At 41.9% G+C, this 21,930-nt stretch overlaps 1 protein-coding gene across 1 annotated transcript in view; it reads left to right on the forward strand.

Annotated features, from left to right (window-relative positions):
• FAM13C (family with sequence similarity 13 member C) overlaps positions 1-21,930 on the forward strand; it is a 117,730-nt gene that overhangs the window by 65,658 nt on the left and 30,142 nt on the right. Inside the window, exons 7-10 of the mRNA XM_018911060.3 lie at positions 7,304-7,342; positions 12,154-12,210; positions 13,844-14,042; positions 18,419-18,540. Of these exons, the coding sequence (XP_018766605.3) occupies positions 7,304-7,342; positions 12,154-12,210; positions 13,844-14,042; positions 18,419-18,540 (417 nt within the window). The remainder of the gene's footprint in view (positions 1-7,303; positions 7,343-12,153; positions 12,211-13,843; positions 14,043-18,418; positions 18,541-21,930) is intronic.

Here is a 21,930-nt window from a genome sequence, read left to right on the forward strand (position 1 = left end):
ACGGAGTTCTTTGTAGGATTTTTTTTCCATGGCTCAGAATGGGCTCCAGATGGGCCTGTGAGAAGCTGAATCTGTCTTGGGTTTGTATTTATTGATCTAAGTTCAGAAAGGAGCATATAGATAAACACATTACATCAATTTTGACTAAATGACATCAGCTTCTTCTCTGACCATACTAGCCCCTGAAAATAATCAGCACTTGGCAGAAGAGTAACAAGATTTATATGTATAGAAACTGACTGCAGTGAATGGGGTTAAAAAGCTCTCTGAGGGATCCCATGTCTTGCACGGTTGTATCTGATGTGTGCAAATGGACACTTCTTGCTTTTCTCTGTTTTTAATGTAGGCAGCAATGTTATCTTTAGGTTTTCAGGCATTTCATTTATTCAGAGTAATGCAGAGTAAATCTAAATCCACTGCTAAGCATACATGTATTACTGTCTGTATTTCCTTTTGTTTCCAAAAGAAAAGCAGTTCTGGTTATTTATTATGGCACAGGAGACTTTAGTTACAGGTTATATTTTTACAACTGCATTTATTCCTATTCTCTTTCTCAACTTCAGTCACACAAACAGTAGTGAATATTCAGAGTTCTCTGAATGTGATCTAAAAGCATAAAGTAGTTGTTAAGTGACTTAATCTTCACATAATGGTGCAATTTTAAATTTCATGTCCTGGGTTAGTTTATACATTAATAGTTCATAATCTGTCTGTATCAGATTTTCCTGCAGTGCAACAAAAATAGAAAATAGGAAGTAAGCTCATGAGAAAGAAAATATTCAGGAGCTTGGAGAGTCTGTCTTCATACTCAAAATTCAGGCACATGTGGTCACAGGGATCAGTCCTACTGGGCTATGAATACTGTGGGCAGCAGCCTTGGGTGGTGTAATTAGCTTTGCATGGCCCCCTGGTACAGCTGCTCAGCCCTTTGACAGCAGCCTGTGGATGTTTTCTGCTGGTGGTAGGAGGGTTTAGTTTACAAAACCAATCACAGGTTTTGCAACCTAGAAAGAGGCATGAGAGGATTCATGGCAAATCTGTTTTTGATGTTACCTGGCCTGTCCTCAGATATCAGTAGGACTAATCAGGGAGTGTCACATGGTGCATGGTGATGCTTGGGGGGAAGGCCAGGTGCCCTCTGGAAACACATAATTGCTGATAATGGAACTCTTGGACAATGCTAATTAAAGAGGTGCTTCTGTATGTCACTGAGAATGAGCTCTGAAATTAGACAGCAATGGCTTGAGGTTGGTTTTGATGCATGTTCTCTAGATTGGTATTGATTTTGTTTTATATCATTCTGGCTTCTCTGCTGCTGGGAAGATAGAGCTACAGGTGTTGAAAGGTAGTATGAACTGGTCTGCTAGTTACATGCAGGAGATTGAGCAAGACCTGCAAAGTACCTCATAGGTCAGTGCACTGCTACAGGCAGAGGTGAAAAAGCCAAATATTGAAGCCTTTGGGATATGATTCTGTGTATAGATGTTTGGAAAGAACATAAAAATTAAACGTATGTATATATTTTTCCTCATCTTGCACTATTGAGAGGAAAAACTGCTTATGAATTAGTGCTGTGTTGAGCCTAGATTGACTATGGTGTAAACCTGCTGGAAACAGTTTCGTCATCTGTGATGGTATTAAATTATCTGCAGAGCATCACTGCAGCTGAGTAGGAGCTCAGTCAGTAGCACCACTTGGGCTGGTACAGCTGGGCTCATCATGCAGCCCTGAGAGTGCTGGATGATGACTCTTGGGCATCTCTACAGAGATTTTCAGCAGAGCTGATGGGACTCCATGAAATAACTTGTTTAATAATAAAATAGGAGGCATGGTTTTGTATTTCCAGCTTAGCACTCTTCCTCAGACCAGAGGCCTGTATGCAATCAGCTGATGCTGTTTGAGCAGGGCACCAGGAGTGGTGTGGCCTTCCAGCAGAGCAGGGAATTGCTGGAGCTCCCTGCTCCAGCAATTCCCTGTGCTGGTGGCAGCTCTCCCACTGCCACTGCTGATGCTTGCTCAGGTATGTGCACCAGGGCTGCAGAAATGTGATCAAGCTATGGGACTGTAGTGGTCCACAAACTGCACAAAATTGTGTAGCTCCATGATATTTTTCCCTTTAAAAGAGCAGGGATCTGTGCCTTTTGAGCTACAGGGTAGATGTGCTCCCCTCAATGTATGTACTATGGGAGTGTGTATGGGGTTCATGGGCCTACTGCTTAAAAGGCTTGAGCCAGGAATTATGTGCAGTTTGATTGCACACTGAAATATCTTCAGAAAATATATTCATGCCCTGAAGGTCTGTGCAGGTGCACCAAGTTTTACCCAACCCAAAAGAAAGGCACCTTATGGAATTTCCCTGGGCTGGATTGTGATAACTGTGTCTACACCTATGCTCAGCTGGAGTCTCTTCCGGCATGAGTCTGTCAGTTCATTTTGAGACACACAGCCAGATCAGCTGACTGCTGTTTCCCCCAGGTTCCCTTCTCAGATGATGTCCTAATTAGGTCACAGAGAAAGTCAAAGATGTAGAAGCTGGACTAAGTGCTCACCAGCCAGCTCCTACACATAACTGCTGTATTTTAGTTTAATTTCTCCTGAGATGTTTGCTGATGTCTTGGAGAATCTTGTCCATAAAAAGGCAGGCTGCTCATCAAGAAAGCAAGTCGGTGAACACACGAATATTTTGAGCTGCAGAATGTAGCACTCAGTATTTATTGCTACGGGAGAGAACATGTGACTCCTCTCTCACATGGCAGCTCCTTGGTTTATGCCTTAGAGATTGGAAAACAGCAGAAGTATCCTGCAGGATCACTTCTGAAGAAAGGGCAAGGCACTGGAGCCATCCCCAATGCTAACATTTTCCTGCAGAATGATTCCTGCCTTTACCCCTCAAGAAAATCCTGTGTGTGGGAAGACAACAGACTTGCTAAAGTCAGAAATGAGTTAGTGCTTTACTACCTAAAGAAAAGTCAGAAGTGTGGCCTCAGAAGTAGCAGTGTGACCTGCCAAGGAAGCAAATTTAGCTGTTCCTCAGAGCAGGGGAGCTGAAGGTGTTTGTGGCAGCAAACTCTGTGCATGCCAACAGGTGGGACTCAGTGCACCTCCTTGTGGGTACAGCTCAGCAGGGAGGTGGAGGATGGCTGGAGCACTTCAGGGTATTGTTTCTTGGCAGGAGCACACGTGCTCCAAGAAAAACAAATTTGCTCAGTATTTTTATGAGTCTCTGAGCTCAGCCAGGTCTGGCAGGGATGACTTGACTTCATCCAGAGAGACAGTAGTAGGGAGATCATTCCAAGTTTCCCTTTATTTGAGTAGTGGAACATGAGTAACTTCTTCCCCGAGCTGGAGGGTATTGCCCTGGGCTCCTCATCCTGCAGTGTGTGTCACACTGTGCCTCCCACATCCTTCCAGGGGGCCCAGGGCAGCTCCCTTGTATGGCCTGACTGCACTGCAAATTATAATTGCCTCTGATGCAGTAATTCCACCACAGGCACTTTGGACTCTGTGGAATAACAAATAATAATGAAGAAAATAGTCTAGCAATAAATGCTGATCACACCCTACAGGCCGTGCTGAGTTTTTCATTAGGTAGTAGATATTACATGCAAAATAGTAACTTTCCCAGAACCTTAGAGAGCTCAGAGCTCTTTGTAAATGTGTAAGATCCCCTTTAAAATACAGTTTATTTCCCAGTGCAAATTCTTCATTATTCTGTAGTTAGGGTTGAAAGGCCTAATCATTTGTCTGAGTCAGAAACATCCTGAAAAGAAAACAATTATTTAGTGAGATGAGCAAATTCAGGAAATCAAAGCAAAAGCTCTGTTCTGCAGGTGAACCCAAAGATCCACAAAGCCTGCAGGGATTTGGCTATGAGGGGGTGTGTGACTTTTTAGACAAGTGCAGCTTAGAGAGTTTCACTATTGCTCCTTCTTTTTTTTTTTTTTTTTTTTTTGACATTTTGATTGTTGTTCTCTCCTGTTCTGCTGAAGCCAGAACTATTCCTGCCCACTTTTGCCTCACTACCTCTCTCTTCTTTTGCAGACTTACACTGCCTTTCTAAGGCACTCACTGCCAACTAATGTTGAGCTTATGAACATATAATTTATTTTGAATAAGTGTCTCTGTTGCATGCAAAACCAAGCTGAATGTTGTGATTCCTGTTTCATTCTCCTTCCTGACCCAGCAGTAATTCTCCTGATGGTACAAACCAAATAAAGAATGGAATTTCTATGTCAATCTATTTGTCAGCCATAAATAGGCAATATATTAGTCAAATTTCCAGAAGTGAATAGCAACATATTTCTGAGTCTTGGTATCTCCAAAATGTATGTAGATGTTTGCTTTGGGGATCTCTGGCATTTTTGTTGTCAGCTAAGGGCTGTCATGTGATGTTTATGTTGGCTAGAGCAGCACTTGGCAAAAGAGGGTAAGAACAAAACTGGGTATAAAATGGGAAGATTTTCTGCAGAGAAAGTGTCTTTTCCTAGACATAGGATTTGCAAAAATATGAATCACTGAAACTGTTCATAAGAAAAAAGGAAAAACTGATTAAAAAACCTTCATTTTCAGAACTTGAGAAATACATATTCTGATGAATTCAAGATAAAAAGTCCTTATAAGGTTTATCTGTTATTCAGTGGAGAAGTTCAAAGCTTACTTCACACATAGGTGTACTTTATTTTCCGTGACACTTCAGAACAATGAGAAGCCTGGCATGCCATATGAATGTGGTGATCCAATACATCTGGCACTGAGAATTTCAGTGTGCCAAAGAGTGATGTCCTATAGCATTATGGACCTAATTGGCTTGCATGTCACTATTGAAAATAAGGAGGTAACAGCAGTTTTAGGTATTCTTCATGCCTGGAACTGAGAAGGAAGCAGAGATGCAGGTTCAAGCACCTTTGGCCCTCCTTTGTGATGGCAGAGGCTCTTTGCCTGCTCTGCTCTCACCCCCAGCACGTGGATGGGAAGGAGGTAGAAGGAGCTGGCATCAGCCAAGAGGGCCCAAGCCAACATTGCTGTTGAAATTATTTACCTGGGTTTTTTTTTCCCTAAAGACAATTTACTTCCATGTGGTAAAAGAAGAAATCTTACTGTTAGTCCACTGTAGTTCCTCTCTTGTATTCCCCAGGAGAAGAGTGGCTCCATTTATCTGACTGAGGCATTGCTCTGAAACAGGCTCCTGAGTTTGTCTGGCCTTTACTTATATGCATGTGTTATTATTATGCCTGTTTTACATGAAATTTCATTTTGTTGAATGGTTTCACAACCTTACAGGAAGAGACTCTGCACTTCCACTGATCAGTGTTATCTTTAAAACTAGTGCAAGTTTGGGAGTGAGCTGCAATGTGAAGTGCTTCCCTAAAGGAGATGTAGCAATTGCTGCTCAGCACCAAAGTCCAGAGAAACGACAGGAAAGTGATGATGCTTTAAACTTGGCCTCAGTCCAAAGCACCTCTGCCTTACAAAAGGACCTTCAGTCCTGTTATCTTCCCAGGAACAACATCAAAGCACCACAGTGCATTCACCCAGGGAATGAATTCACAGAGAATTAGACCTTGACTTGTGCATCCACAGATGGAGAAGTCATGTTTGCAAGAGCTCCTCCAAGAGCTTCTTGTGGGGTGTGTGTAGGTATCCAGTCCTTTAACTTCTACTCTAGCCAAGCTGTGATGCTTATCAGTGGGATTTTGTGATAAAATGTAGTGATTCCTCCATGACACACTTGAAGTGCTAGCTGAGAATCCAGCCTAATTATTCCAAATCAAGAGTCATGCATTCACTTAAGCATTCTGGAATAGATTCCTTAAAAATCAAATCACACATTTTTAACGGCACTCCACTTATTGAGCATGTAAATTAAGCTTTTACTTCTCACAACATCTAGAAGAATATCTTTGTTCAGCTGCTGTCCTGCAAATAGAATAGCAATAAAGAACTTTGTATTTGTATGGTCAGAGCAATAGAACTGGAAACAGAAGGAGAAAAAACTTGAAATTTCAGTTTTAAAGCAGGATTCAACTGCTAAGCATTAAATTTAGTTTTTCTGCTCATCCTTCTCTCACAAAATGTCCTCTCTGCAGGGCAGAGGTCCCTGCAGACTGGCTGTAATGTTGTGATCCCCAGGTAACTCATGCCATTATCCACATTGGTATATATGTACAAATAGAAGAGCAGAGCAGGCAGTGTGTGTGAGGGTAGGCAGGCTGGGATGGGGGAAGGTGTGATGCATTGTCAGTGCTGAGGGTAAAGGAAAGCAATTGTCAGGCTGTGATTCCTGGCTGCCACTGCTGCCTGGGAAATGTGTGTCAACACCACGCAGAGGCACAAGCTGCTGCTGCGGGGAGGAGGAGGAGGAGGAGGTGCCTCTCTTTATCCCTGCTCGGCTTGATGCTGGCGTCTCAGAGATGCCTTTGTCACAAACAGGAGTGCTCACAAGGCGTTGTCTGCTTTGCTTTCTCTCCCTCAGCCCAAACAACAACAACAAAATCCCATCTCTGCTATGTAGCAGTGAGGTTCTTTGTTGGTTGGATTTTTTTTTTATTTTTGCTACTGTAAGATTACAGGATGATCTAAGAGTGTTGTTCACTGGATTTAAGGGGTGTTGTTGGAGGGGGAATTCCATTGCTGCCTCAAACCCAGCAGTTTGCAATATCCTGAGCTGACCCTGCTGAATTTATTACATCAAGTCAGAAACATTTTGTTGCAGGAGCACAGCAGCCAATTCCTTTCACAGAAATGGTTTCATCTACTTCTTGCTGTTAGCTTAATAACCTTTTCCTACTTGAACTGTCCATTCTGAAAGATTTTTTTTTTTCATAGAATCCCTTGTGGTTTGGCCAAGAACTGAGCATGTAAGAGACCACTAAACAAGAAAACCTCTAGACAGCTACCTGGGCAACCCCATTTAAGTTAAAAAATCCTGCATTTGATGAGCCAATTACACACAGCAAATATTAAAAGGACAGAATGCCAAATACTTGTTTGCAAACCTAAGCCTTTATTAACTGTATAGTTACAGCTATAAAAGATCAGGATCTGAGCTTCACAGTCTACCTGCACCCCTGCCTGAATCCTGGGTGCTGCTGGCTGGGCTTTGTGAGTGTTGGAGGACTAATCCCTGTGCTTTCTTGATTATGAGCATGTGCAGAGCAGCCCAAGGTAGAGCCGAGCATGCAGAGCGAGCACACAGACGTGCCTCACAATGCCATGTTTGTGCATGTGTTCCTACAACTGAGGAGGATACAGGGAGCCTGCCTGCCTTGCTGATTTATCTGATGTTTTCTTGTTTCTGTTTCAGCATTCAGGATAAGTCCTTCAACACGACAGCTTTAGCAGAGTAAGTGAACACTTTAAAGATGTCCTTATTTTTAAACAAGAATGATGAGTTTAGTTACCGTAGAGAATAATTGTAAGTGGTATGTGAGAAGTCCAAAGCTCTCTGTCATATATTTGGATTGAGTTTTCAGTAATCTAAATATATTATTGCCTGTATGGGAAGGATTGCATAAAGCAGCTGCCTTTAAATGCTCTGTGACTATTTAGCAGTGAAATCCCTTTTTTGGGAGAATATATGCTGGGTGCACATCACACATATTTAAGTGCATGATTTGCAGTGTTGGATGATCCTCCTGTCAAAATATTGCTCATTTCTGATACTGATGATCCTGTCAAACACAAGCATGTCTGTTTTCTAAGGACACATGGTCTTTACTTACCACAAGCCTTGTTAGGAAGAAACAAATCATTAGGAAATATTTTGAAAAATCCCTATGCATTATTTAGACAGGCCAAGTACCAAAAGCGTCATTTCTTTGTTATCAATTCCAGAAACTCCTTAGATGGCCTTTTGTATATATCATTATCATAAGGATGTATATGTTGATTTTTCTTTTTATTTTACGGACAGCAGAACAAGGGAGGATGTTAGAAAGTTAGAAAGGCAAACCCTCCAGGAACTCTTGCAAATGAAATGGTTTTTGTCTTATTTTAGTCTAAACCACTTCAATATTAGTGTTCTGTGCATTTTTACTTTGCATGCTTTTGATTGTTTCAAAAGCTTTTGGGGAAGATTCTGCAGCAGTAAGGAGACAAGCCGTTTTTCAGGAGGAAAATTATGTATGGATTTGTTTGTGTATTAGGTGAGTTTTACACTGCTAAAATGCTCATAATCTAAAACACCCCAGTGGACAGTGAACTGTTTGCTGAGGGGTGTGGGGACAGGGGACACTCTGAAAGCAGGCCAAGTTGTAATCATCTGAGCCATCTCTAAGTGCTGCCATAACCTCCACAGGAAAAGTAATATTTCAAAGCGATCTAAAGAATTTCCCTCTCTTATATTGCTTTCCTTTATTTGCTTATATTTCCTTGCTTTATTTAATATTTAAATTTAGTCACACTTTCTGTGTGACTGGGGCAGATACGTAAAGATTAAACTGAAGCTAATAAATCATGGAGGGACTTTTTTTTGCTTGCACGCTTGTTTGTTTTCATTTCCTGTGTTTCTGCTAGTTACATGATGAATTTTGGTCTGTAAAATTATGGATTTCTCCCCCTTCACAGAAAAATAGCTAGATTACAGATAATATATTTTTTATGTTTTTTCTCCTTCCCTTTCTTCTGTCCCTAAGTACATCCATTGTTTCCTGTAGAGATTTCCCTGGAACAGTCCCTAAGCCTACCTCCCCCCTGAGGTTTCTGGGACCCAAAGGTGATGGCTTTTCTCTGTGGGGTTTCGTGTTAAACCAGGAGGGTATAAAAGCTGGGAGTGTGGTGCCAGCCCTGCCCTTGGGGAGATGGAGAGGGGTTGGATCTCCCTCATTTCAGCTGCTGTTGGTTCTTGTCTGTGGAATTTCATGTTTCATCTTATATTTCCAAACAAAGGAGTAGAAATGTGCTTTTAGAAAAAAAGGGATTGAACAACAATATCTGAAAAGCATTGTCCCATTGAACAAAATTGTTTTCCAGAGTTGCCTTCCCTAAATCTCATTTGGAGCTGTCCCCCCCACACCTGCTTTTGAGAGCTGCTGAGGATAAACAATTCTTACTGATTTCAGCACTTATTGCTTGTGTTGACCATCTCTGAAAACAGATGAAAATAGATTGACTTTTATTTAGCAGAAGAACGAGAGAGTTTGCCATGCATATCTAGACATCCTCATTTAACAATTTCTGTCTTTATTTGTGACAAAGACAAAGCCAGGGCTTCCTGAATGAAATCAAGCCAGAGGTAGAGCACCTTCAGGAACATTTCTTCAGAAAAGGAGAGTGCCTGGGGGATCCAAGCTCCCAGCAAGCCATGCATGCAGCCTGGTCTGGGACTGCTCACATGAGCTCCTGAAAGGTCAAGTCAGCAAAAGGCAGCAGTGCTCACTCTAATCTGAAATGGCTCCTGTGGGAAGGTGAAAATGGTAGTAAGTTGAAGAAGCTGGTCCCATTAACCCAGAGACCCTGGAAGAAACACAGAGACAGTCTAGCCAGAGTCAGAGCAGCACTCCATCCAGGCTGGGATCCCATCTCTGACCTGACTCTGGCCTGTGCCATAACATCAATAATGGATGTACTTATAAGAGATATCCATCAGTCAGTGGCTGGATTGGGAACTGAAGGGAGAGGATTCTCATCACTGCTTTTGTCAAAAGATAGCTCCTACCCAATGTAAGCCTCAACCAATTTGGATTTCTGACCTGAAGCTGTTGTGGCACATTCTCTGTTGGTTTAGGAGTGAGGACGATGTTTTTTTATTGGTGAAAAGTCTCTCTGTCTCTCTGCTGCATGGCCACAAACTATCAAAAAATGTACCAAACTCTTCAATATCACCCTATCTATTAAACACAGGTAAAGATAAACATCAAGATTTTCAAGGTACTGATGAGAGGAAAGGAAGTTGTGCATGTTTGTTTTGATATGTGCAGGCAGGTGGCATGAACACAGAAGACACATTTATTTAAGAAATCAAGGTAAAAACACTCCATGCTTTAATGATGGATATTTGCATTATATCACAAATTCATCTTTTTAAAGGTCCTGCTATGGTCCTAGCCTCAAACACTGTCCTGTGTGAGTGAGCTCTCAGCCTCCTGGTTATTATTGATTCTTGCACAGACAAAAATTTTGGTAGGAAATTTTGGAGTGTATTGCTTCTGAACTTCCTCAGGATCTTTTAAATTTCATGATGGTCATTGTATTCTCTGACTCATTATTGCTTATCTTTCCTATCTGCTGCCATCCAGTTACTCAAATACATTTTGTCACACACACTTGTTTATAAGTTGTGTCTTATTTTATGACTTCTATCAGCTGCTGGGTGCTGAGTTAGGAGCTCTGCCTCTTGAGATCACCTCCTTGCAGCCAGCCCACCTCCTCCAGTTAAGGAGAGTGCTCCTTAACTGGACTTGGCTTGGCCACTGGACTTGTGCTCAGCCATCCATTGTCCCTCTAGAGAGTGTTCCCTATTGCCAAGGTGGTCTTTCAGGACGCTGCCAAGTGAGGTGACTGGTGAGAGAAGAGGGAGCAAAACTGGTGACAGAGCTGCTTCCTCCCACCTCCTCTCTCTGAGGCACACCCAGGAGGGAGCATTTGTTCCTTTAGGGGGTGCCTGGACTTTGCTGTCCGTGGCTTGGCCAGTGGTGCACACCCCACCTGCTTGCACCTTCTCCTATGTCTGTGCTGGGAGCTCTGTCGATCCAGCTCTGACCTTGCTACTGTCTCCTCACAATACATTTTCTTTCTGTTGTTTTGTCCCTCTGAAATATTCCTTCTAGTTCTACAGCCAGGTTCCTGGTTCCTTTCACACTGGGCTTCCTTATTCAAACCCCCAGTGTGTCCTGTACCACCCCTTGTTTCCTGTGAGGCAGTCAGGTATTGGCCAGAGGGGAAGGTGTGACTGGCACCCAGAGGTAGCCAGATTTCTACAGTGAATTTTTCCATTTTGGATATCAATGCCTGTCTTCTATCCATCATCCCATTTTGCCATGTGGGGAAAGCTGCACTCATTGCAGGAATATTGTGTGACTAGGGTGATTTGCCTCTGTAGTTCTCTGCTCCAGTTGTGAGCAGCAAATGCTTTCATGCATATGCTGATGTATTCAGGAAGTGTAAACACTTGAGTGGCCCTTTAAATATTTTCTGCTGCAGTCTGACTTTTGATATAGACACCAGCAGAAGACTGGTGGGGAAGAGGAATATATTAAACCCTTGCCATCAAATTGCAATGCAGAGCTATGAATGTGTCACTTAATGTACTCTCTTCTAAGTGGGGCAGTTCTTCTCAAAATTTAACAAGTCAGCAGAAGTACAGGCTGCTTCCCCCATAATGAAGAGATTCCTCTGCCAGAAAACTTCAAGGGATCCAGGCCTCCTTAGTGTCTGTGCCCTGTGAGTATGAACTGAGGGTGAGGAGAGGGCCCTGACTTTACCCCAGCAATAGCAGGCTCTGCATTTTCACATTTTGGGAGTGCATGCTTATCTGAAGAAAGGCTGTTCATGGGCTGTTGCAGGTTAAATCATCCTGCAAAGTTCAGCCATGCAGCCACAGTGGCATGTTCCTCTCTCAGTGGTTGTGGTTTAGCATATTTATCTAGACTTCTCATCAAATTTGGTGACCTTGGGACAATTCTTTTGTTTGTAACTTAAAGAAGTAATTGATTATGATTGTTCAGGCATCTTAAAAAATATTGCTAGTTCACTTTTTAAGACTAACTCTCGCTTCATTTAGTTAAAGATTTTTTTTCCTGCTGCATAAAGGGTGATGGGTCTATCATAGTTAATACTTTTGTGAGTTTGTGAGAAAAACATCCTTAGTTGTGTCTAATTATTTTTGAGGTTGATGTGAAATATACTATAACCAATTAGAATACAGAGTTTCTTGTAATTTTCCTGTGATTTTTTTATGGTAACATCTGTAATTATTGTAATTATTTCCATTTGTCTGAAAATTATATTCCAAATTGTGCACACTTAACATCTCAAATCCTCTTCTTCTTTTGAGATTTGGACTATCATGGAGCAGTTATGGCATTAAATGACCCTGACTAAAGTGTGAGGAGAAGAAGAAATGAGTTTATAGTTTGAGCTGCACTGTAATGTTATTAAAAGCTAAGTTTCTGCAGCTGGCAGAGAACCAATAATAATTTTGTGTTCGTTTTCAAGGTGTGACGGGTATTCAGACTCTGTGCATGAAGATCAAGCAGGCAGCTCCAGTCCCAGGTACTCTCCTGTAAACTTTGTCTGAAATCCATTGGCAGCAAGTGAAGCTGTACTGCTTCTGTTAAACCATTAGAAAAAAGCCTTTATTCTCAAGGGAGTGCAGAATTTCTGGGGTATTACCTGCAAAAGCTGTTAGTAATTTCTGGGAAATTATGTATTGATCTTGTGCACTTTTGGGTGATCAATATGAAGATTATTTACTGTTACTATTATATATGTAAATATGTTATGTTTTGTATTCTTAACTTCACATCATTCAGATGCAGCTGTGGAACTTATACACTGAATTTTACTGTACAGCAGCTGGTGCAAAGCAGTAGTAAGCAGAGTTCTGCAACTGTGCAAGGATGTGCTCATTGCTTAGTGTGTCTGGGAAAAAAAAAACCTTTAAATTGTAATTTAACTGAAGTATTCTTGAGGCATGCCTCTCTCATGGCTGTTAGTACATATTGATTGCTAGGGTATGCAACTTAACCTTTCAGCAAGATCTTAAAATCAGAGGATACCTTAAAATTAGCAATACTGGTACACATTGTTGGGGTGCCCATGGGCTATAAAGCTGTAACTATAACAACTGCTGTGAAGCACACTTGCAGAAGGCATGGGTAGCAATTGTGCTCAGCTCCACAGGCACCCTGCAAGCATCCATCTGGATGCTGATGGGCCACAGATGGAAAGTGAGTTTGGCAGCTCAAAATCCTTAGGAGAAAACATTGAACTAGCAAGTTATGCTTTCTGGAAAAAAATAAATGAATCTCAGGGGGATTTAATTCAAATAGCCCTTGACTCCCGCAGCTATGGAAGTTTCACACCAGGAGAGAGGTCATCTCCCAGCTAACCATTATTAGGATGCTGCCAGCTGGAGCTAACAGAAATCCCAGCTGAACACCAACTCCAGCCAGGGATTTTGGAGCAGCAATGCCACTGCCAGCTCCTGAGACGTCCCTGCCCCCTGCACTGCGGTAACTTCGTGGTGCTGCAGAGGTGCTCCCCATGGAAGGCATGAGAGCAGGCTAAGGCTGGAGGGACTGGGTGTGGGTGACACCAGCAAGGTCTCCTTGGAAAGAGCTTGCACATTGTAGTCTGGGTGGGGATTGAAAATGTCTGTCCCAGGTCCCAGATTAAGCATCCATGAGTAACAGTGTATGTTTAAGCCACCACATGTCTCTTTACACAGAAGGATATTTTCTGCAAACACATCCCTGGCTGTTCAGATCTTACTTTGAGTGGCTTCCTCCTTCCTTCTGTGCAATGACCCTCAAAGCCAGAGACCAACAGAAAGGAAGTGTGCTGTTGAGAGGAATTATTGTCTGTGATGATATTTTTGTGAGGTTACTGTGAATCATTGGATGGGGGAAATCTTCTGCATGAAAAAGAGAGTTTCAGATTTTATTTGGGGAATGGGAGCTGTAGGTCTGAAGCCCAAGAGTGCCTCTAAACCTAATGGTTAAGTAGCTCCACAGTTGAGTGTGTAATAATGCTAACTTAGATCCATAACTGATGTGTAGACCACTAAATTTAGTAAAAGCTATATGCCATAAATAGCTAAGAACTTGTTGCTCTTCTTCCTTCATAATGTTTTGACAGATGTCTAAAATCCTGCCTGATGCATTTCAATTTTATTTTCTTACAGAGACGATGATAACAAAGAAAATTACCCGGCCAACTCTGCTGTCTTAGAGGAAAGGCAGCTGCCTTTGCAAGACACCCAGCAGCACAAGCAGCAGGTTTTAACTGACTGCACTCTAAAGCCCGAAATGGGCAACTTAAAGCTGAGGAAACCTAAGCCCATTGCAAAGCTAGAAAATGGAAAAAGCCATGAGGAAAATCAGGTAAAGAATTAAATTTACCAGGGGGATGCTTGTGGCACAATGTCTAAGAAAGTTTTGAAATGCAAAGAGAGTCTCCCTGGTAATTCATGGTGTGATTTGAGACCCCACAGTAATCTACCCTGATTTCCAGGGACCTGCAGTCTGCAACCCTCCTGTAATAACAGTTTCTTTCTGCTAGGGAAATGCAGAGAGGGTTGTGCTGCAACTGCTTTCAGAAGTGAGTGGAGAGCAGAGCTGAAGATGTGCAAATATTTATTTAGACAGTTTCTGTTTTGTTTATTTGATAGACGACCTCCTTTACTGGTATGTTGGCTGCAAATAGAGGGGTTTCACTGTTCTCCTTCATCTTAATTTCTGTTTTTCTCATATTTAAATAGTAAGACCACAGCAGTGCAGTAGCATACTGGTAGCAGTGCTATCCCCCACCATCTTCCTAGGTTGAGCTGAGGGGAGCAGAACTGCAAATTTTGTAAAAGGTGCTAAGGAAGACTAGAAATGAGGAAACTTCTGCTGCTGTCTCTGGTGGTACATTTGCTTTGTTGACTCCAGAATTCCACCTCTCAGCAGCTGCTGAAAATGCCTCTGTTCTTCCCTGGTGCTTCCCAAGTCATGTTGGATGTGCAGTGTAAGGGGTTGAGCTCTGGAGCAGATTTCATCCCCAAGGCTGAAATATCCTCATATCCAAGATAGTTAATATTAATGTTGGTAGATTTGTTGGTCTGCATTAGGCACAAGGCCTGACATCTGCAAATACAGATGTCTGTATTTCCATATCTTTGTTGTATAATGTATTTGTCTACTTTTTATTTCTCTTCCCCTCTTGTTTGTGGATAGAAATTTGCAGAGCTCTTTCTGAAGTATTTCAAACCTATCATAGACTAGGAATTATTTTGGATCAAGTTTAGAATGGGATTTCATAATTTTTAGACAGAATGTCTTACCTTTTAAGTGAGAACTGTCTTTTTGAATCCCTGAAGGAAAATGAAAACCAAATGGTAAATGGTATTATCACAGTCTCTTTCAGAATATCAATGTCAAACCCTTGCTCTAAAATTCCTGCCTGTTCTTCTGGAGCTGATCCAGAAATAAAGCAATAACTGGAAGGTTTTTTGCCACTGCACTAGGAAATATTATTTAACCTGCAGGGATATGAGGTGGGCATGTTTATCAGCTGAACAGAAAAAATTGATGAGAATTTTGCCCTGTGAAGAGCAAGTGGAGATAGATCAGGAAGAAGAGTCATGAAGAAGCAGTAAATGGGGCAAGGTCTGTCTCAGAGGTCATCTGTTGCATTTTCAGCCACCTCCAAGCCTCCTGTGTGTGTCCTGCCTGTACCTCTCACCCAATGAAAGCCAGCACAGCAGAGACTTGCTGCACAGTGGCATTTTACATGGCCCCAGGGGGTTAACTGGAAATGGTGAAATTCTTTCATGGGAAACTTTTTGAGTATATGATTAGACTGCCATAAAACACCAGCATGACTTAAGTATGCAGCCTCTGGAAGGAAAAATGGTGCCAGGCAAGGGTTTGAATCAGGAGAGACAGAAGTGGTGAAACACTGTAACTGCATAACCTTCCTTGGTGAAACCCCTTGCCACCAGGCCACTGGATGGGGTAAATGATGTAATCCCAAGCAGCTGACAAACAGCACTTTCTGAGCACATGCATTTATGAAAGAAAAGCAGGATGCACTGCACATCATGATTGAACTGTTCATCCTTGCTTTCCTGAGATTATTGGCAGAGTGCTTTTTCTCCTCATTTCCCCAGCCTGACTTCTCTGTGGCATCAGAAAGAGTGACACCAGAGTAGTGACAGAATCTCAGTTAAAGGTGTTGCTCTGATAAGCCAAGGAACTCTTTGCTATTCCCTCTTAAGTGTTATAAGCCAATAAGTTTCTTGTACAGAGAATTGTCCCCTTAAAATTAGAAGAGGTTGTTGGGAGATGAATAAGTTTGCTGCGTGTGTTGGAAGGATTAAAATCTGTTTGGATGGGAACCATTTTTGTGTGCCTTTCTGGTTGTGAGAATCCAAGGGGTTTCCACTGTAGAAAGGTCACTGAGATGGAACAGACAGCTGTGATCAAGTAAAGGGAAGATGGGTTTTTGAGCTTCACAAGGCTTTCAGCTGAAGCGTGATTCCTGTGCCTCTGATATTTTTGGCACAATTGAAGCCCTGTGGTCATGTGCCTTTGGTCTTCATTAAGTAAAAATTTATTAGATTTACACTGATGATTAAAAAACTCAAGTGTAATAAAAGAGAAGCATCAGGTGACTTCACTTGACCACTTATCAGATGGTAAAATGTCACCAGGGTAAAGCTGTACTTTGCATGTTGCCTGCAGTTATTTCCCTGGAGGCAGGAGCTGGCTCTGGAGGCAGCTGCAACCTTTCCAAACAGAGTATGGGAAGAGAGGAGGCTGCTGTGATGTGACTGCAGCACTGCATTCCAACTATTTGGTTTCATCTTTTCCATGGTTCCATCAGCTTCCTTAGCAACTCTGCAGCACTCATATATAGCAAATCAAATTAATTAGGATTTATTTGACTTCAAGAGGTGAGGAAGCATATGCCCAGAATATACTCCAGGGTGTCAGTGTGAGAACAGATGGTGAGGAATAGAAAGTCTGCTTTCCTTGCCCAATCCTTTCTCCTGTCACTCACCTTTGGTGCACAGTCACGAGTATGGATTCTTGAATGAGTCATCCTCAAACTTCCTATTGATAGTGGGACATATTTACAAAACAACACCAAACTTCCTAGCTAATAGGCAGAGAGAGTAAAAGCTCAGTTTTAAAGTCTTGTTATCAAGGTAAGTGGCTATAAAAATGGTAGCTTGACAATCAGTGCCTAAAGATGACAATGCTGAAAACTGCCGAGTAAGTTTTGTATTTTGAGTATAAATGATCAAATTACTTGTATGTCAAAGAACTTCCAATAATTTGACATTAAAATTATGATTTTAAGTGTGCAGTAATCAAAAAGCCAGAACTGATGTTGACACATCAGCTGCAAAAAACACATGAACACATCAGGCAGTTTTGCTTTGGTTTCTGAGTATACTCTGTTAATGTTTATTATGATGCAATTTCACTGTAGAAATCTCCCTCTTTAGTGAAACAAAACAAAAATGCAGTAGAAGATGGGGCTCTGCTGTAGGTGCCTCTGACACATCAGGATTTCACTGCTCTTCAGAAACAGAGATTCCATCAAGGAATCCAGTGCTACTTGTTAATACCCTAACGACATGATTTTTGAGAAGCAAAAAAGACATAATAGAGAAAAAAATACAGAAACAACCCAAAGCCACCTGGGTCCTCTAACATCAAGCCTGCAAGCAAAGGCTTATTGCCAGTGCTCCGGTCCTCAGCTTTCCCCTCCATCCAGCAGAGAGCACCTGGAATTGCTGTGTTCTCCCTGCCCTGCAAGTTCCCATCTGAAGAGTCCTACCCAAACTTTTGACTTCATGCATTCAGCCAAGCTTTGACTCTGGAGCAAAGTCAGGTACATTGCTTTAGCAGGAAAGGGAGCTCTGTTGTTTTGCAGAGCAAAATGTATTTTAATTTTTTTAACTATTAGACTAAAATATTTTATTACAAAAGCTAAAAAAGAGGTAGAAAAAAAGTCCCACTTTGATTATCACATTTTCAAACATCTTAATTTCATTGCAGTGCAATGGAAATATTGCAACCCATTTCATATGTAAGGAAATTAAAATGCACTGAACACATCTTTTTACAGCCCTACAACTGGTTTTCAAAAGCTTGGAGTTGAATGGATAGTTTTCTCATTCCTGTTCTTTGACTCAGTTTTTTGGACTAAATTGCCTTTTCTATTTTCTGTGCAGCAGCTTGGGTGATGTGACTTTTTTTCCTCTCACTGTCTTATCCTCCTCCCAGAGTAATACTCTATCCATAAAGTTACACATATGATAGGGAAGGGAAAGAGGCAAATGGTTAAATTTTGCATATCTTATTTAAGTGATATTTAACTGCACTCACCTTTTTAAGGCAGATTTTTTGATGTTTCCCAAGTAATAAAATCTTACTGGCATGTGAGTGAATAATTTCAAATGAATTCTTTGCACAAAACCTCTTAGCTCTGAAGCTGAAATCTGTTATTTAAGTAATAAACAGAAAAGTTACAGTCTGCTTTGGTTTCAGAAACTGGTTTCCAGTGAAATAACCTACTATTTTTTTTAGACTCTTTTATCTTCTGTGTTCTCCTTGTTTCAAGATTATTACCAAAAAATAACTAAGATCCTCAACCAGCACCTGGTCTCATGCAGCAATTTTTCCCTGAAGCAAAATATTTAGCCAAGCTTGGATTGCTACTGACAGGGCTCATTCAGGTTTTCTTTTTGTTTCTCTTTGTGCAGGAGCTGGAGTGTGCATTGCCAGGCCTCTCAGAGTGGCAGGGGAAGGCTGGATGCTCAGCTAATAACTACGCACAGAACGTGGCTTTGAAATGCCAGGAAGCAGTGGTGAGATTCCAGCCAAGGTAAGACTTGGGATAACACAGCACGTTTCACTTCTGATGAACTGTAGGAAAGGTTAATTCATCTGCTGCCTACTGCATAAAATATTCAGACTCCTGGCTCTTGTTGGCAGTGTATTCTATATTTATACATCTAGGAGTGTTTGGAGAAAGTGAAAGGGATAAAGATAAGAATGCAAATTTCATCATTCTTTAAACCCCTTACAGCCGAAGCAGAAAGAACATCCTTAGTTTAGAAACCTCAGTTCCTCTGTGACAAGATTCAAAAATATTTCTCCACTTCTTTCCTTTTCCCCCCAGTGCTGAATTGCCTCTCTTTTTCAGAGTTGCATTCTCTGAGCAATGGGAATGGGAACCTTCACACCTGAGTATAGCAAGGGTATCCATTTATGTACAGTTTAGGCTCTGGGTGCTGTGACAGCTGTGCTTGTTCTGGTGCTGGAAGGGCACTGTGTGCTCAGGTCTGGCATTGACCATGTCCTGATGGCAGGTAACTCAGCTGGTGACGAAGTAACTCAGCTCTGGTAAGTATTGGAAGTCACAGCTTCTACTTTCATCTATCATGGCCTTGCAAATAGCTAAAAATAGGGTTTCAATTCACCCAACTGACCAGTGAAGGTGTGTCCTAAGGATTAGATTTAGTCTTTACTAAAAATAGGGGCACGAATTTCCCATGTTCAGGTTGGGTTTGGCTGGTTTGGCTCTGCTTTTCTGTGCACAGAGTTTTTGTCAGGTGAGTCAAGTCTGCTGTTTGTGTGATGTGCCTGACAGCCTTGGTGCCCTGTGGCAGTTTCTGGCTCCCTTTGGAGGGTCTGAAGCAGCAGCAGCAGCCCATCCCAGGGATGCTCAGTGGCTCAGGGCACAGCTGATTAACAGCTAGAGCTCACTGGCTCAAGGTTTGTTTGCAGTCAGGAGTGGGATAGCAGTGACAGTGGCCATCCAATGGCACTTTGGTGGTTTATGTGACACAAACTGGTTGCTTTCTCCACAGCTTTAAGGAGGCAACGTTGTAAATGATCTTCATTTGTGCACTCAAAGGAAGGTTTAGCAGAATGAAAAAGCATTTAATTAGCTTGGACAACAAAGTGCTTTTTCCCTCCAGTGCTTGTATGTGCACTGCATCTCAGGAAGAATTTTTAATTAGGAAGCCTGCCTTCTCTTCTTCTGATATTTCTTATGTGAGGAAAGAATCCCATGGATGTGTAAAGAGGAGCTTCCTGAGTGTAGTATCAGACCTACCCAGTGGCTCTGCTGGTGGGATGTTTGTGTATGGGTAGGTAATAAATAACTGTTTAATTTTGAAAGGAACATGATGAAAGACGCAACCACTCTAAAGACTGGAACCAGAGTGGAGTGTGCATGAATTAAACAGCAACCACAGCAAAGTTCCCCTGTCTACTTCAACTGTTTGGCCTTTTTAGTCTGCCTGGTATTAAACCACTTTTCACTGTGCTATTTATTCTTGTTTAACAGCATGGGAGAACCTTAGAAAGCCTGCTATCCAAAAGGGCTACATCTATTAAAGAAAGATTTACCATTCTAAGTGCTGTGCAAGCACAGTGATCAAGTCTCAATTTTGGCCATGTTTCAGTTTCATTACATTAAAAAAAAAAATAAAATTAGGTGACTTTACTCTCAAATAAGGAACTTCAAACGTAAACAAGTGTTGACATGTGGTCTCTGGCCTCACATAAAGAATGCACTCTTTGTTTGTTTTAGCTGTCCTTGAACTGACACTCCCACCATCCAGCTGTGCCAGGCACTTCCACTCACCTATGCTGGAGTTCCCAGCTCCAGTTTGAGGATTGCTGTGTCTGGTGACCCCTCCTGAGCGTAACCAGCAGCTGCCCCCTCCCTGTGCTGCCTTGGCAGGGCCACAGCAGGTGACAGTCCATATCTCAGCTCACAGGGGTCTCTGGCTGCTGCACCAGGCTCACAGCACAGACTCCAGCCACAGGCTGGGATACTGCTGCCAGGGCATGATGTCCTGCCTTGTTTTCTGCCTTCTCTGCTGTGGGACATGCAAAGGTTAAGCATCCAGTGCTGGCAGCAGGCAGCAATCATAGCTAGATTTGGGCAGAACACATCTGTCAGCACCACAAACCCCAAGTTTCACTGTGTTCCACTGGTTTTGCTGGGCTGCTGGTAAAATTAGCAATGCTTTGGGACATGACACCTGCCTGTGTCCCTAAGTCAGACTAGAAGCTCTCTGGTCTTTAGGAGGAGAGGAGAGGGACATACTGCTGCAGGGCTGTCCCTATACACCTCTCTTCATATATCAGATGTGTAAGGGGAGGACAGGAGAAGAAGGATTTATTTCTGTCTCAAATAAAGTATCAAGGTTGATTGTTTCTAGTGCATCCTGTTGTTACTTCTGCTGTAACTTAATTGCTGCAGGGGGCTATAGCTCTGCCTTTAGTCTCACTGGGTATTAAAGTCTGAACTCTACAGAGGTTTTTAAGAAATCTGTGAGGCAGCTAAAAAACAGATCATTTTAACTTGTCTAAATATGGATTCAAGACTGCTAAAAAATGAAGAACTTTTCAGTACAGTTCCTGTTAAGCAGAATAATCTAAGTTTAGGATATTCTAACAAGGGATTCTCATAAACAGATGTGTGACAGAGAAGAACAAACCAGACCATGTAAGAGCAACAATCCACAGAATTATGACTTAGAAGTGTGTATTGTTTCTTTGAGGGGATACTTTCATTTTATGGTAATCACTGAAAAAATAAAGGAAAGTTTTGTGGGATTTGAGGGAAATGGAAGAGTAAACTTGAAGAGATTTGCAGCCAGAAGTATAAGAGAATAGTGTCTTGTTTTTGGCTAAGCTGTACCTCACTTGTGAAGCAAGGGTTTCAACCTCAAGAGGTGTTTATCATGTATGATTTAGGAAAATCAGGATCAATTTAGTAGATGAAATGCCATCTGCATGGAAGGGAACCTTTACATCTTTTTTCCAGAACATGAATTTCTAATACTATTGCCAGTGATTACACTGAATTCTGCTCTCGTCATTGTGTGTAGCTGGGTTTGGATCCGAGTGCAATAAATTCTGCACCTTGATAGAAAGCAGATAAAAGTTATAAACAGGTCCTGGGAACAAGTGAAGGAATAGCCATTTTTTTTTAACAGAGACTAGAAAAAACAACTTGGAACAATACACATGATTACAACAGCTGCTTCTGTCAATTGCCTTTTCAAAGGCAATCAGCAAAACTGGAGTGGGCTGCAGGCTGTGTGCAGTTACCTGAGCAGAGCCAGGTGCTTTCCTCAGATGCCTGTTAAACAGAGAGGAGGCTGAAACCAAGCACCCTTGGACAGTGGGAAGGTCAAGGCTTCAGCAAAGGCTGCAAATCAACTCAGCATGGAATTCAGAACTATATTTTGGG

Source organism: Serinus canaria, chromosome 6 (assembly GCF_022539315.1).
Source record: "Serinus canaria isolate serCan28SL12 chromosome 6, serCan2020, whole genome shotgun sequence".
Taxonomy (NCBI): domain Eukaryota; kingdom Metazoa; phylum Chordata; class Aves; order Passeriformes; family Fringillidae; genus Serinus; species Serinus canaria.